Source organism: Podarcis cretensis (genome assembly GCF_951804945.1).
Source record: "Podarcis cretensis genome assembly, chromosome: 14".
Lineage (NCBI taxonomy): Eukaryota > Metazoa > Chordata > Lepidosauria > Squamata > Lacertidae > Podarcis > Podarcis cretensis.
Genome location: NC_137183.1, coordinates 2,716,492 through 2,733,262, shown reverse-complemented (window position 1 = coordinate 2,733,262; position 16,771 = coordinate 2,716,492). Strand labels below are relative to the sequence as shown.

General features: G+C 45.3%; 1 protein-coding gene across 9 annotated transcripts in view; it reads right to left on the bottom strand.

Annotated features, from left to right (window-relative positions):
• The window catches only part of TJP1 (tight junction protein 1), a 344,676-nt gene that overhangs the window by 156,115 nt on the left and 171,790 nt on the right, over nucleotides 1-16,771 (bottom strand). Inside the window, exon 1 of one of the 9 annotated variants that reach the window (XM_079953113.1) lies at nucleotides 2,216-2,236. The exons of the other annotated variants lie outside the window; for them this stretch is intronic. Within the exon in view, the coding sequence (XP_079809239.1) occupies nucleotides 2,216-2,233 (18 nt within the window). The 5' untranslated portion in view covers nucleotides 2,234-2,236. Of the gene's footprint in view, nucleotides 1-2,215; nucleotides 2,237-16,771 lie in introns of those variants that run through there. 9 annotated transcript variants of the gene reach the window in all.

The following is a 16,771-nucleotide window of genomic DNA, read 5'->3' as shown; positions in this document are numbered from 1 at the left end:
TCCTGGATAGCAGCACTCCGCACTGCACAGTTCCATTTCCCCAGTCATTGGTGGCTATTTCCTCAATGAAATTGTCGAGTGTAGAATAAGAAATGGAGGGGAAATGACACCTTTCACTGAGGAGGGGATCCAAAACAGTTTGCATCAGGCCGTAAATGTTATTAGGCTAATGCAGCAAGCATTCTGTTTGCACAGGACTCTTAGTTGGGCATTTTCATTCTGTGCAGATATGAAGCCTCCTCATCTACCTTACAAACAGTGCTGTCATTCAACCTATTCAGTATGTTCTCCGTCTGAAGCCTACTTAGGAGTGTCACCTGCTCTGTCTTAACTATGGGGGATTTCCCACAACAACAACCCTCAGACTGCAGACCTTCAGAGTGCACCTTACTGTAAGGTTACCAGGTCCCCCCCCCCCCCAATGAATTCGGGGACACTTTTCATGATAGGATTTTGTCAGGGGACTGATTTGTAAATCCGGGGACTGTCCCTGGGAAAAGGGGACATCTGTAGCCTCACCTTACTGAAGTCATTGGCAAAACTCCAGTAGGTTTCATTGACTGGAGTAGGACTGCAATCCTACTCAGATGCAGACTACTGCATGATTGGGTATTGTTTGTGTTTCCAGGGCTAATAGAATGTGGTCTGATTAAATTAGGCTTGCCTCTTTTGCCAAAAATGTTGATGCTGCTCCACCAGAGTTACAATATTCAGGTACCACACCTGCATAGGGCATTTGCATTATGAGATGAGGGCACCAAGTCTTAGCTTCATGCATCATCATATAGATCAGGGGTCAGCAAACTTTTTCAGCAGGGGGCCAGTCCACTGTCCCTCAGACCATGTGGGGGGCCGGACTATATATATTTTTTTTTTTGGGGGGGGGAGAATGAATTCCTGTGCCCCACAAATAACCCGGAGATGCATTTTAAATAAAAGCACACATTTTACTCATGTAAAAACATGCTGATTCCCAGACCGTCCGCGGGCCGGATTGAGAAGCCGATTGGGCTTAGGCTGACTACCCCAGATATAGATCAATCGTTCCCAAACTCCCCCTCCCCTAGACCATTTGAGAGTCTTGTGGACCACTTAATTATTTTTCTGCTTGCAGTAGCAATTGTAATGAGCTGTGCTAGATGCTTTTAATTGTATTTTTATTGCTTGTTTGATTACTTATGGTTTTTATTGTATTCCATAGAATTCAAATTGTAATGCAATAAAATGCAATATATAAGAAATACAAGAAGCAATAAAAGTACAATTAAAAATCAATATGTATATTTCATGCAAAAGATGTGCTGTCTCCTGTCTTCAACCACAAATCGACAAACACACTGCGGACCACCTGAATGGAGTTCAGGGAGCACAGTTTGGAAGTCCTTGATCTACAAATGTAAAGGCTGCAATCCTACTGCACTCAACAGAAGCAGGGCTTAGTAGACAGGATTGTATAGGCGTGTGCTGTGAACAGCTGACCACTTATGTGCTCTTTGTTCCTATGGCAGTTTCAAGCCTGTGCAGTAGATTAGGCTAACCCAGGGGGTGGGGTTACCAACCTGGTGCCCATGGGCACCATGGCATCCACAGTGGCCCCAGACTCTCAGCTTTCCTTTCTTTTTTTAAACTAAGACTCTAGCCCCAGTCCAACTAGCTCATATTGTGAGTTATTGTTCTCCCACTTATGCAGGTGGGATTGTAAGGAACGTGTTGGGGGTGTAACTCTGCATACAAGTTCTGAAAGCAGGTAGTAACAGAAATTAATGACTAGCAGCTTGGACCATGTTGTGTCTTTTATCCATTTTTGATGGTGCTGATCTTTTTTGTCAACAATTAATTCTCTATCTGCTGGTCACTCCTTGTTTAATGATCTCTCAAGGATAGAAGGATGCACCTTGATATTTGTTATATAAATATGAACTTTTTATTCCACCATGGAATATATTTTCCCCTATTTTCCCCTAGCTCTAATATTTTTACTTGTATTTTTATTCTCCTTGCCTTTATGACCATTTTTATGATGTATTTTAGTCTGTTGTTTTCTTTATTGCATTTGCAAATTAATTTTTTAAATTCTCACTGATCTTAGACTAACACTCTAGCCACTAGACCACCCTTAATGCATGTAATATTATTATATATGAAGAAAAAACAAGCAGCATGAAACACAGTTTCTTCAAAAAAATTCTTCTTTTGCTCAGCTTATACAGCATACCTTAGTGAAACTGCACATGCAGCTAATATGTTGCAAATTTTGCCTTTGCTTGCTTGCTTGCAGAGGAGCCACAGTCTTGCAAGGAGGTCTGTTTGATCCAACAGATCATGTTTTGCCACACTTCTCTGGACATAATGGACTGACTCCTTGCAACTGTGTTTTGGCTTCATCAAGGGAGCTCACCCAGCAGGTTTCTTATCTTCTTTTCAAGGCATATCTTTCCTCTTCTTGATTGCCAAAAGCCCCTCCCCTCCCCCCCAAAAAAACTTCAAAGGAGAAGCAAACATGTTTAGAGTGTTTTAGCCAAAACTGACCCAAACAAAAGCTAACATCAAGGTAGTGGCAGATCAGATAAAGTTGCAGAGAAAACAGAACAAGGCAACCCAGACTTTGCCTCTCCAGAACTGGGAGAGTCTGATCAGTGCTGTAAATCTGCATCAGTGCAGGGAGCCTTTTTTCTCATCTTGTGATAGCTATTTATAGATCTGAGCAAGGAAACACAGAACACACACACAGGCTCATTGCATAACAGATTTTTAACATTATGATTAAGTCTTTCCCATTTCTCACTTTTCAGAACTTCTTTGTACAACAGATCCTGAGCTGACTCTGCCAGCACCAGCGACATGTGTACATGGCACACACAGCCAATTTATTAGGAGTCAGGCCATCAATGCACCTCTCTCAGTATTACACTGGCTGGCAGCAGCTGTCCAGAGGTTCGGACAGGAACCTATCCCTGCCCTCCCTGGAGATGCTGGGGGGGGGGATTGGACCTGGGACCTTTCGCATGCAAAGGAGATGCTCTAGCGCTGAACTACAGCCTCTCCACCTGCAAACGATTTTGCAGCTGCTACCCATACTTGCATTATTGGGTTGGGGGTGTAGGCAGTCCTTCATGGAATCCATGAACCTCAGATCCTGACCCCAACCAGGTTAAGCCCTCCCACTCAACTTCATTAGCCATGTTGGGCTGTTGTTCTTTCCTGGCCAATAACACACTATCTTCTTGTCTGCCTCCCTTGCTGCAAAAAAGCCCTAGCTCACTGACAGAGCACCTGCTCTGTATGCAGAAGGTCTCTCCAGGTAGAGCTGAGAATGCTCCCTGTCTGAAACCGTGGAGACTCACTGCCAGTGAGTCCAGAGTCCTGAGCTATGACTCTCTCTGCTCCTTCTCTCTTCCAGTGGTTTTTTCCTAAAAAAAAAAAAAAAAGTTTAGGGGTAATCTTGTTTTCCTACTCATATTGTAATCTTGTTTTCCTACTCATATTGAAATACTGCACCTCAATGAAGCCAAACTTAGATTCACAAAATATTTAGGGGTATGCGTAGCCCTGCATCCCCCCAGAAAAAAGCACTGCATGTCTCCCTAAAACATCAGTTTTTCCATCCTCCCACTCTCCCTTTCACAGCAGATGCTGGATCATAAAGTCTTTCCTACCTGCCAAAAATGACACCCATGGCAGCCCTGGGAATGTGGAAGTAAGAGACGGGTGGGTTTTGGGATACGGATCCAGAAGGATGAGGATCTATTTTGGACATTCAAACTCCACCTTCTCATCTGAAGTTTTCCAAGATTTGGCATAACATTATTTAGTTCTATTTTATTATGTTGTTTTTCATTTATATGACACCTTTCATCATGTTTCCCTGGGAGATTTACAATATCAGAACAATGCAAGATTGCCAGGATTAAAACAATATAATCAATGACATAAGCTTGAAAGACAACAAAATCTTAAGTGCCATCCTATGCATGGAAGGGGTTAGACTAGATGACCCTTGGAACCCTTCCAACTCTACAACTCTACAATTCTATGTCTACTCAGAGGTGAGTCCCACTGAACTCCCTCCAGGTAGAAGAAGCAAGTACAACCAACTAATCAAAATGTTTTAAATGGCCTTCTGTAACCTTGTGACCTCCAGATGTTTTGGACTATGACTTCCATCAGCCACAGTCAGTGCTGGTAAAAAAAAGCTTTCAAAGGCCTTGGAGGATTACATAAAAATGCCTGGCAGCTTAGACTCCAGCCAAAACGTCACAAACTAACATGCTTTTGTCACATTGCTAAGGACTAGAATCTTTAAATAAAATAAAAATAGCCAAATAGTCAGTACACTGACATTTGTGGCAGCTTATGCTGTGCTCTGATATTTCTTGCACCAAGCATTATTTCCCTGTACTCATATCCTGCCCTTCCTCCCAATGGGAGCACACAGAGGCTAACACGGAACAACAACATTAAAAAAACCCATTAACATTGTAACTCCATATACAAAACAGCAGCATCAGCAGGAAGCCTAATTACTTTCCACAGGCCTATGCAAAGAAAACAGGTTTTTACTTTGAACCTAAATGAGGCCAGCATGGAGGACAACCAATGTCATTCAGGGGGGGGGGGGTTCATAAGCCTTTGGGCTGCAATTTCTTTTAACTGATTTTAATGTTGTTTTTTAAAAATATTACTTGTAAATTGTTGCAACCTGCCCTGAGACCTCTTGGTGAAGGACGGGTAAGAAATCTAGCAAATCTTTGTCCGGCCCCAGGGAGTACCACTGTGAATGTCCTGTCTCACATCACTGCCTGCCCAGCAGAAGCCAAAGTCGAAACAAGGCTGTCCTGGTTCTCCCCGTATGGCCAGAACTGGAACTCATGACTCCAGTTTAGCTTTTGTACACAAGGCAGTCACAGGTTGCAAAGTCAGTGGTTACACAACAGATCAAAGGCATAGTTAAGCAAGAGCCAAGATGCTGAACCCCAAAGCCCCCTGCACCTTCCATTTGAAGGGCAGACACAGCATTTAGCAGGGCAACGGGCTGAAGTCCCCAGGCTAGGCAAGCAAATGGGCGCTCCTTCTAGTGAGATGGCTAGGTGAGATTGGTGCATGCCAGCACGGCATCTCCTTGCCCTAGGTGATGGAGGCAAGTTGGGCATCTGATTTACTCCCAGCTGCCTTCCTTGAAGGGGGAGACTGCTGTGCAATAGGAGAAGGCAGTGGATGTTGCTCCCGAACTGGAGAAGCTAGGAGTGGGTGTCTGGAAGGGAGGCAAGTGGAGGCACAAGGGGGGATGCCTAGGGTCAGGCATCTCTTGGAGTTTGGAATCCACACACCCCACTGAACTGGGACCTCCCTGGGGTCCTCCAGATCTAACTCTCCAAAGTCCTCCCACTTCTTCTCGAAGTCCAACCATCTCTTCCATGCTCCCCCCACCCCCAGTACTCATGGCAGAGGCTTCCCAGGAGATCTTACTGGACAGGCAAGGCAATACTGGAGAAAGTGCACTTTCAGGTCCTGGGATGATGTACAAGAAAAGAGACACAGGAGCCCCTCCACAATTGCACGGAGAACGCTTCCCTCTACCCTTTCTGTATATGAGTGGGTATGGATGATTTTAGTGAGTAATTTCTCCTTCAAGGCAGCTGCACAAATTTGACATATTTTCTGACTATCCATATTACTGAAGGTTGTTTACAGCTCTGAGCCAAAAGAGAGTAAAAGTGCTGCCACCCACAAGATCAAGCAATCTGAGAAGGCAATTTTTTTGATGGCTGCAGACAAAAAAAGAAAGGAAGAGCTGAGTGTCATGCACACACAGGCACACTTCCAGCACAAAAATCTCAGACAACATGTACACGGCTGCACAATACACAAGCACTGGAAAAGAAGGAACGCGCAAAAGGCTGACTGGTGGAGATGTTGTGCAGCCCACAACATCTACACCAGAAGGTTTTAAACAGGCGTTAGAGAAATGCAAGCAGGATAAAGCTATCAGTGGCTACAAGTCAGGATGGTCAGTGCCGGCCCTACCATTCGGCTGAGTGAAGCAGCTGCTGAGCAGTAGTTAGTGGACTCTGCTTTGTGTACGATGCAGCCTACCCTGTGCTCCCCTAAGCTGGATGGCTGTTTCAAGTGAAAGGCATTCTCCTGCTACCAGTGTTGAAATAAGATTGAACTGCCAGCTTTGGCAAATGGAATAAAGGAAGGTGCCATCTGGTCCTGCATCTCTGGCAGCAAACTATATTGAGCTGGCCCTGATTTCTATATGTTACTAGTCACTAGGGGGCAAACAAGAGGGAAAGAGATCTGTTGCCTATGGGCTTCTCAGAGGTATCTGTGGCTGGCCGCTGTAGGGAATGGTTGGGCTTTTTTTCCAGCTGGAACTCACCGGAACTGCGTTCCAGGACCTCTCAGCTAGGCGCTGGAAATGGGGGGAGAGACCTGTCCAGCCCCAGTAAAGCCCTGCTGCACCTCCAGCTCACGAGATATCATATTTGGGCTCTGGGGTGGGTCTGCTGAGGGAGGTGCATCCCAACACCTTTCGATGTAGAAAAAAAGCATTGGAGAACGGGATGCTGATTGATGCTCTTATTCCAGATGTGTAACTGGTCCAATTGCTACACCTCCCTTACAACTCCAAGCTCCACCCTTCCTGACCTGGGGAAACAGACAGGAATTATAATAACATAACATAGCATAACTTAGCATAAAACACAACATAACAACACATAACATAACATAACATAACATAACATAACATAACATAACAACAACATAACATAACAACAACATAACACAACATAACATAACAACATAACAACATAACACAACATAACAACACAATAGTCTAATTGTTCAGAGCATAATTTATTCCCCCCCAGTGGTGTTTGTGTGTGTGTGTGTTTATACACACACACACACACACACACACACACACACACACACACACACATATGTCCTCATATGAACATATTTCACCATTCAGAAGACTTGGGGAAAACATTGATTCAGCTGAGCAGCCCTGCAGCTGCACCAGTGCAAAGTCCTGTTGAGAAGAGAGAAACTTGCGGGGAGCAAACTGCCATAGCACTGGCTGTTTTTCTCCTGGCCATGACAAGGACGGATCTGTTTTCTATTGTCATACGCAGACAGAATGTAAGGGGAGATTACGAGTTGTCTTAACCAGTAACATCAGCTTCTCGATGCATACAAATGTTTAGGTGGCTACACCTTATGTAACATGGAGAAGGGCCTACATGGGCAAAGCATCTCCGTCGCCACGGTTTTGTCCTGTTGTCTGTCAATGTCAGAGGGAAGGAGGCAGCTGCCTGGGGCTGTGAACTTCCTCCCTTCATCAGGGATATTCCAGATATGCCTCTAATCCAGCCTTCGCCAACCTGGTGCCCCAGAACGGATGACAGTTGTAGGACCAAGCCTCTAACTCAGGCATAGGCAAACATGGCCCTCCAGATGTTTTGGGACTACAACTCCCATCAGCCCTAGCTAACAGGTCAGGGATGGTGGGTGTTGTAATCCCAAAACATCTGAAGGGCTGAGTTTGCCTATGCCTGCTCTAACTCTTGTAGATATAGAAGGGGGACAGAGGAGAAAGGCAGGCCATAGTCAAAGGTGGAAAAAAGAGCAGCTGTAGCACCAGAAAACGGGGGAAACTGGACAGCTGCAAACCCGATCTGTTATTGGTGTTAAACAGAAAATGCATAGAAAGACAGGGAATGGAAAATGCTTTGGAAACGGGGCAAACGTCTTCATCAATGACTTTCTGTGCAATCCTGACCTGGGCCACATTCACTCCATACCCTTAAAGCACTATGCTACCACTTTAAAAGACTCCTGGCTTCCCCCAGAGAATTCTGGGAGCTGTAGTTTCTTAAGGGCGCTGACAGTTGTTAGGCAACATCTACGCCTCTCATTTAACTACAACTCCCAGAGTTTGCAATGAAGAGACCTTGATTGTTAAACCTGTTATAAGAATTTTAAGGTTATATGGATATATAATAAATGTTCATAACTATATATAAACCACATGTCTGAAACCCCACAGAAAGAGTCCTGAAACCATTTTGTCCCTCCCAAATTGACCTCAAATATTTCTCTGCATGGTCGAAGGAAAATGGAAAGGCCTCCCCCTTGTCTTTTCGTTTACAAATCCTGTCTTAATGGTATGTCTGTGTATGAATAGGGTGAGGCTGTGACCTGGCTCAGGAACTAAGTATTTATCATTAAAAAGACTGGCCAGGCTCCCCAGGGTATCCAATCAAGTGAGCATTAATAGGTAACCTGCCAGACAGGAGATAAACAACACACTCAGATTTCTGTGAGGTAGGTATGATGTATCTGGGGGGTGGTCTTGGGCTACACCCCTTCTGTGATGTATATATGATGTTTCTGGGGGTGGTCTTGGACTCCAGGATGGGCAATTTAAAATGTCTATATAAGGGCGGGCACACCTTTGTTCTGGGTCCTCCTGCGTGTGAGGGGAGCACCCTGTTGCAACAGCTTTAATAAAGATCAGGCTTACTAGCTGCTTTGCTTCTCAATATTCTCTGGTTGGCCTCTGTTATTTTCTCCTACCAAGGACTCTGTACAGGCTCTTGGATAACCCATAAGGGAAATAGGGCAGATTTTGTTACAACAAACCAATCTGGGAATTGTAGTTGTGGGAAGGGATTAGGGGCTCAAGGTTGACCAGCGGCAGGGATTTGAATTCACATCTCCCCAGCTAGAGTCCAACATGCTGAATGCTACACTACACTTTGCTAACTCCGTCTTGTATGCCTGTCAGCTGATTACAATTAATAGATCCTATGCTATCTATTGTTCTGTGTAGGATGTGCATTTTTACACACCCCACCCCCAATATTTAACTTCTGTTGCAAAATGATACAGCTTCTGCCTTCATCAGCTGCTCTGGTGAAAATCACATAAATTGAGAGCCTTGATAACTTAGTCAGTAGAACTTGGGCAAAATATTCCTGCATGGCAGGGGGTTGAACTAGATGACCCTTGTGGTCCCTTTCAACTCTACAGTTGTATGACCCTATGATACAGATCAGCTTTATCCAACCTGGTGCCCATCCTCCAGATGTTATAACTCCTATTGTTCCTGATCAATGGCCATTATGGATGGGGCTGATGGAAGCTGGACTCCTAAATATCTGTAGGGCACTCAGGGCAGGGAAGATCTCTCCTAATGGATCAACACAGCCACCTGCGTTTTGGACTTCCTGGTAGGCATGGTTTGCGGGGCTGCCATGTCAAGCTCCTGAACTGAACTGCACTGCACCCTTGGTGACCAAGAAGTGCTTGAGCAGGAAGCCTTGACATGAGACCAAGGGCATGAGAAGCGTCTCCCTGCTTTTATCTGTGAAATAGTAGAGGCTGTGGACTGGGTGTGCTTCCTGTTGCGCTTTCAGGCCCCAAGAGAGCTCTTTTCAGAGAAACATTGTGTGCTTGTTATTGCACAGATCACCTGATCTTAAAAATACAGAGCCTGCTGTTTTTATTTCCTTTTTAAAAAGCATTCAGCAATGGAATTTGGGTGCTATGGTTTCAGGTGGAGCTAATGTTCTTGGCAGCAAAGAGAAGCCCCCTGGAGTCTGCTTCCCTAAATACATTCCAGCCGTTTTGATATATCAAAGCAGCAATATTATTCTATCCTAGCCTTGGGGCAGAGGGAGCGGGGGCACTTGCAAGATTACTGAGAGATGTTAAGCCAGGCCTGTGCAAGGGAATCAAAAGTGATCCATCTGCCATTTACAACAGGACTCCAGCAGGCCGAGAAATGGGGGTGGGGGATTTCAGCCACTGGAAAAACAGCTTGTAGGCAACACTCCGCTTGGTGGGTCCCAAGTTGTATGGACCTCTCTTAAGACAACCACACTGGAGTTTCTGATGGCCAGTGGTAGTGTAATGGTTAGAGTGTTGAACAAGGACCTGTGAGATCAGGGTTCAAGACCCCGCTCACTGCGTGACCTTGGACCAGTCACTGCCTCTCAGGCTAACCCTCCTCACAGGGTTGTTGTGAGGAGTCAAGGAGGCGGGAGGGGGGACTTCCTTTTGCTGATCCCAAAGACGGGCTTCCCTTCCCACCCGAACTAGCGCACTTCTGATATTGGAGGTGGGCTGAATCAATGAATGGCTATTTAGGCCAGTGGCCATTATCTCTTGGCACTTCAATTTGCACTTCCAGGTTCCAACTGAAGGAGGAAATGTGGGTAGTAGTAAGAAATGCTAGGCAAATATGGCGTGCCCCATAGAGCGACTCCTGTCTCTCCCCCCCAAATCCATGTCACTGCTCTACCCCACAAAAAGGGCTACCACAACTTTAAGGCTGTTCCGCTCCTCTTCTCTTTTGTTAGCCTGATGGTTCCCTAGATCAGGGGGTGATGAGGTGTGATATCTATAAGACAAGGAACAAACACCAACTAGAAATTACTATAGAGCAATGTGATTTCATGAGGTTTCAGCAAGAGTGCTCCCCCATTTCAAGAATTCTCCTGCAGAGGCCAGGCATAAGTTTGGTTGAAAGGCAGCATTGTGCTCCCCTGGAACAAGGAAATTCCCTAAGGTATGAGAACCACCATATATAATTCATGGCAACCTCAAAATGTTTTTAAATCAGGCTTGATACAAAAATCCCCAAGGGCTCACTGTGGAACAGAGAGGTTCAACAGAGCAAGACAGCAGCCCAGACGCTAGAGTTGGAGCAGACATGTCCTCAAGCTTTTTGGTGTGTGCTGAAAGGTTGCACAGTCTCAAGGCAGTGGATGCTAAAATAATAAAATGTATCACCAAGGGGGCCCTTTGGTGACGGGGCAGAGGGCATCCCTGCCTCAGACCGTGTGTAAGTCAGTCCTCACCTGTATAACTGATTCTACAGTGGCAACAAAAATAACAGGCCCTTGTGGCCCTTAAAGAAAAAACAAGCGCATGGTTCTATAGTGACTGGTTATCTACAATTCAGTGTGCACGTGTGGTGAAGTAGGCATAGAACAGGTGCACAGTCAGGGCTGGTCCATGCAAAGCAAGTGGTGGAGAACCAGAAGCCAGGAGCCATAGAAGAGAGCAGCAGCCGCAACCAAACCACAAGTCCGACTCCAAGACCCAGCCAGCAGGAAGTCTGAGAAGCCAGCTAAGAGCAAGCAGGCACAAAGAACAACCAAGGGCAGAGACGCATGCCAGAGGCTCAGGAAGACCCTTGCTGCTCCAGCAAGGCTCAGGTGGAAGAGGAAGCTCTCTTGCAATATGCTTTGGAAGCCGCCCAGAATGGCTGGGGCAAAGCAGTCTGTTGGGCAGGGTACAAATATAACAATAATAACAATAATACAGTGGTACCTCGGGTTACAGACACTTCAGGTTACAGACTCTGCTAACCCAGAAATAGTACCTCGGGTTAAGAACTTTGCTTCAGGATGAGAACAGAAATCGTGTGGCAGTGGCACAGTGACAGCGGGAGGCCCCATTAGCTAAAGTGGTACCTCAGGTTAAGAACAGTTTCAGGTTGAGAACAGATCTCCAGAACGAATTAAGTACTTAACCCAAGGTACCACTGTACTTCCTGCTTGAGAGGAGCCAATGGATAGACCAGGCTTCTTCCAGATGTTTTTGGCCTACAACTCCCATGATCCCTAGCTAGCAGGACCAGTGGTCAGGGTGATGGGAATTGTAGTCTCAAAACATCTGGAGGTCCGAGGCTGAGGAAACCTGGGATAGACCAAAGGGGCCCATCTAGTCCAGCATCCTGTTCCCACAGTGGCCAAACAGATGCCCATTATGGGAAGCCCACAAGCAGGACTCCCGAGGGACTGAGGCACACCCCCCCCTCTCCACTTTCTAGCTGTCAACTATAATAGGTTTTTTGTGCCTGCTGAAGATGATGGGCCTCAGCCATGCAGACTGTTAATTTACATGAACTGTTGAACCAAATTTGTATACTGATTTATTGCACACTGATGTTTTAGATTCTTGTATGTTGCTCTGAAATGTTCAAAGATTTTCACAAATAAAATAGAAGAAAAGAAACAGGGGAGATATAGGAATGAAAGCACAAAGCCTCCCTATCAAATATTTGTTTGCTTCTGTATTAATTTAATTTATTGGTCACCCAAAGAGTAATGGCTATCTGAGTGACATCACAAAATCAAGCAGATGGGGGGGGGGAATCCCAATCCCAATAAAAGAAGAATAACGTAGGAACAAATAATGCAACTGGAAAAACAAACCACCATCCCAAAGCAGAGCTCTAAAGCGCAAAACATTGCAGCTACAATCAATTACCACAGAAAGCCAAAGCGATAAATTCTACTGAGCTAAATCAACCAGACTAAAGAAAACCCCACAGCGTAAGCACCTAGTTTGGCCCTTAAAATATTTCTGTTTGACATGTGAACATTGAGAAAATTGGAGGGAGTGGGAAGGACCGATAAACGAGGCAAAGCCCCTCAAACAGATATGCAGAAAAATAGAAAATGGTTGTACTGTGTGATATTCCCAATCATATTTCTTACATGCACAACCTAAATTCCGTATCTTATTGCAGCAATTCTCTTATGGCACAGTGTGCCAAAATAAATGTATGGAGAGCTATAAAACTCTTTTCTGAGTATCAGTTTGAGACTTGGTTTGATGGACCCTTTCCTCGTTCCTCTTTTCATGCTCATTCCTTCCCTTCGTAGGTGGGGAAAATCTGTATACACTGACCTGCTCCTCAAAATACAAACTTAAAGAGCTGTATTTTAAGAATCCAGGAAAGGCACCCATTGGAAACACATCCTCAACATTTGCCATTTCAGGAGATAAGCCTTCCTTGTTTACATATAACTCTTCTCCCAAGGCCAGAGAGCAACATTCCTCTTTGATTAGATGAACCTCCCACATGCCCCATTATGAAGAATCTGTGTGGGAAGCCTGATTAGTAAAACTGCCGCCCTGGCACTCTATATTGAATGAACGGGAGGGGAAAACAAACAAACAAACAAACAAACAAACAAACAAACAAACAAACGACAAGCTCTCAGGCTGGCAAGTCAAATGTCATGGCTGAACTTAATACGTCAACATTCTTAGAAAGCGTTGTATCTTTTCACCCACGTTGCCTCCTCCAGCAGGGAATTCTCTTCCTCCCTCTCTGCAACACAGCCATCATTGGGGATTTCTGGCTCAAAACCTACTTGGTTCCCACCAGCTAAAACAGGAGCAGCCTCTGCCTCCCCTGAAACTGAAAACAGGTTTCGTGTGCAGCTCGATTTCACCCCAATATTAAATAAATACAGCAAACTCTGAAGGAGGGGGAACTGAAGGAGTCAGGTCATGGGGGCAAGTCTCAGCCCTTTTTCTAACTGCCTTGGGTGTTTCTCAAAATACGTAATGTGAGATACTGAACTGGTTAGAATATTAATTTGCAGGGAATCAGTTCATTTACAATGACCTTATCTGGAGATAATTTTGGAGGTAATGAATGTGGATAATTGAAAGGGAATTAAATTCACTTGAAGTAGAAGCCGCTGGAAAATCAAATGGGGGTAAATGAACTGGTTTGGTGTGATCTGGGACAGAGTTAATTGAAGAATGTATTTTGATAGGAATTAGTTATTTTGCCTTCTGTGACATTTAAATTCTGAATTTGCATCTGTACAAGTGCGAATGTTATATAAATTTCTGTCTATGAGCCTGTCCTCTGTATCTTTTAAGAACCTAGCAATACCCCTGCAAAGAAGATTCAACCCTGCCTGGAATGTCACTCAGTGACTATTACCCAGAATAGCGAAGTGGAACCCCCATGTTCAGAGGCAGTCTACTTCTGAATGACAAGGGAAGGCTGTTACCTTCATGTTCTGCTTATGGGCTTCCAGGATGCATCTGGTAGGCCCAGGGCTTGCCCACACATTCGCCTTGGTGAGGTTGTTACCTCAGTAGGCAGGAAGAGGGGTAGCAGATCTGGGCCCTCGAGGAGCTTGCAGCTCACTGTCTCCTGTGTTCATCACCCATGGCCACCCCCTCTTCTCTCTGGCCTCCTTCTTTCCCCCCTGCTCCTTCAGTATACCAGGGCAAACACAGGCCATTTGCCTCCAGTGGAGGAAGAGACGGGAGCAGCGGCAGAGAAGGCGGCAGTGGCACGCCCCCCCCCCCAATTTTCTATTTTGCCTCAAGTGGCAAAATGTCTTGGGCCGGCACTGGGTAGCCATTGTGTGAAAAAAGCTGTTGGACTATGCAGACTTTTGGTCTGATTCACCAGGTCTCTTCTGATGTTCTTCTCTCCACATCTCCTGACATGAACCTGAGGAGCCAGGGATCAGAGGCAGAGCCTATAGGTGGTAAACCTTCCCAGGTTCAACCCCAGCATCTCCAGTTGAAAATATTTCAGACAGCAGACGACAGAAAAAAGTCCTGCCTGATATCCCCTGTCTGTCCAAGTGGGCCCGGGCTAGGGACCTGTGGCTTCCGGTTGGAGCTGGACTCCTCCAAATCCCATCAGCCCCAGCCAGCTTGCCCAATGGTCAGGGATGGTGGGAGTTGCAGCCCAAAACAACTGCAGGGCACCAGGCTGGGGAAGGCTTCAAAGAGCAAGTCAGATAATGAGAAAAATAATCAAGTGGCTGGATGCATCTTTCCTTTCTTTTGATGGGGTCCTACTTCACAGTACCAGTTTAAATGATAAAAGTTCTTTGTAAGATTGTTTGCATTTCTAATTAAAAGCCAAAAGCTGCATCTCTTCTGGCTAAAGATCTTTTTTAAAAGCCCAGAGTTTTTAAAGAAATTGAGTCCATGCAGCCAGAAGGAAGCACCAGAGGTCAATTGAGTTTACTCCTAGGAAACTATGCATGGGATTTCACAGGGCTGATCAGGGATCCGAATCCGAGACCAGGGAAAAGAGGCGGCGGAAGAAGACTGGAAGAAGTTTAAAGACTATCTGCAGAAATATTGTAAAATTAAGGAATGTTAGAATGATGTTGGAGGGACGCAGGTGGCGCTGTGGGTTAAAGCCTCAGTGCCTAGGGCTTGCCGATCGAAAGGTCGGCGGTTCGAATCCCTGCGGCGGGGTGCGCTACCGCTGCTCGGTCCCAGCGCCTGCCAACCTAGCAGTTCGAAAGCACCTCCGGGTGCAAGTAGATAAATAGGGACCGCTTACCAGCGGGAAGGTAAACGGCGTTTCCGTGTGCGGCTCTGGCTCTGGCCAGAGCAGCTTTGTCACGCTGGCCACGTGACCCGGAAGTGTCTCCGGACAGCGCTGGCCCCTGGCCTCTTAAGTGAGATGGGCGCACAACCCCAGAGTCTGTCAAGACTGGCCCGTACGGGCAGGGGTACCTTTACCTTTACCTTTAGAATGATGTTGGATAGAAATTACCGGTAAGTGGTTTTCAGCTGTAATGTTTAAGAGATACAGAAAATAAGGTTCTGAAATAATTAAAAGAATTAGTGGTGAGGATTTGCTGAACAAACAAATTGAATTGGAATATAAGAAAGGGAGGTATGAGGAGGTCTGGAAAATAAGTCAAAAGAAAATAAGTAAGTGGAAACTCTATGTGTTTTTAAATTGCTTTTATTTTTGTATTTCTGTATTTCTGTATTTTTGTTTTTTCTTTTCTTTTTGTTTCACAATGTATTATTTTTGAAAACTTTAATAAATATCTTATATATAAAAAAAAAGATCAGGGATCTGGACCTAGGTTTCGGCAGCCTAATTTCAACATGCTAACTCTTTGCCAGCTCACTGTACAATGGCTGTTGGCTGATCCTAAATTACGAGGCTTTGGGGGGGTGTATGTATGCAGAGGTCTGGAGGACCTCCAAACCAACCTAAATATATTTGCAGAAGCTTACAAAAAGCTTGGCCTATCGCTCAACATCCAAATAAATCAAAGTGCTGTACCAACAAGCACAAAACAACCCTTCTGCGGCGCTACAAATCCAACTCAGTGCTGTAAGGCTGGAAAGTGTCCGTCACTTCTCCTACCTGGGCAGTTATCTTTCCACAAGGGCCTAACATTGATGCCGAAATCTAACATCGCCTGAGCTCTGCGAGTGCAGCTTTCTCCCGATTGAAGGGCAGAGTGTTTGAGGACCGGGACATTTGCAGGGAAACCAAGATGCTTGTTTACAAAGCTATTTGTACAAAGCAACTTTACTGTATGTTTGTGAAACATGGACTACTTATAAACGCTATCTCCCACACCTTGAAAGATTCCATCAAAGGTGTCTCCAAAAAAATCTACATATCACTTGGAAAGACAGGCGAACTAATGCCATTATACTGGGAGAAGCAAATATCACCAGTGTTGAAGCAATGATTCTTCAACATCAAGTTTGTTGGACTGGTGATGGTGTTCGGATGCCTGATTATCATCTGTCAAAGCAACTACTCTATTCTGAACTTAAAAATGGAAAGCGTAATGCTGGTGGTCAACAAAAGGGGTTTAAAGACTCTCTCAAATCTTGAAAAATGTAGGTTAAACACTGACAACTGGGAAACACTGGCCTGCGAGTGCTCCAGGTGGAAAACAGCCTTTATCAAAGGTGTCATGGACTTTGAAGACACTTGAACTCAGGACGAAAGGGAGAAATGTGCTAAGAGGAAGGCACGCTTGGCAAACCCTCACCATGATCAACTCCCGCTTGAAAACCTATGACCCCCCACTGTGGAAGGACGTGTGGATCCAGAATTGGCCTCCACAGTCACTTACGGACTCACTTTTAAGGCCGTGTACATGGAAGACAATCTTACTCGGCTACAACGGATCGCCAAAGAAGAAAAAGATGT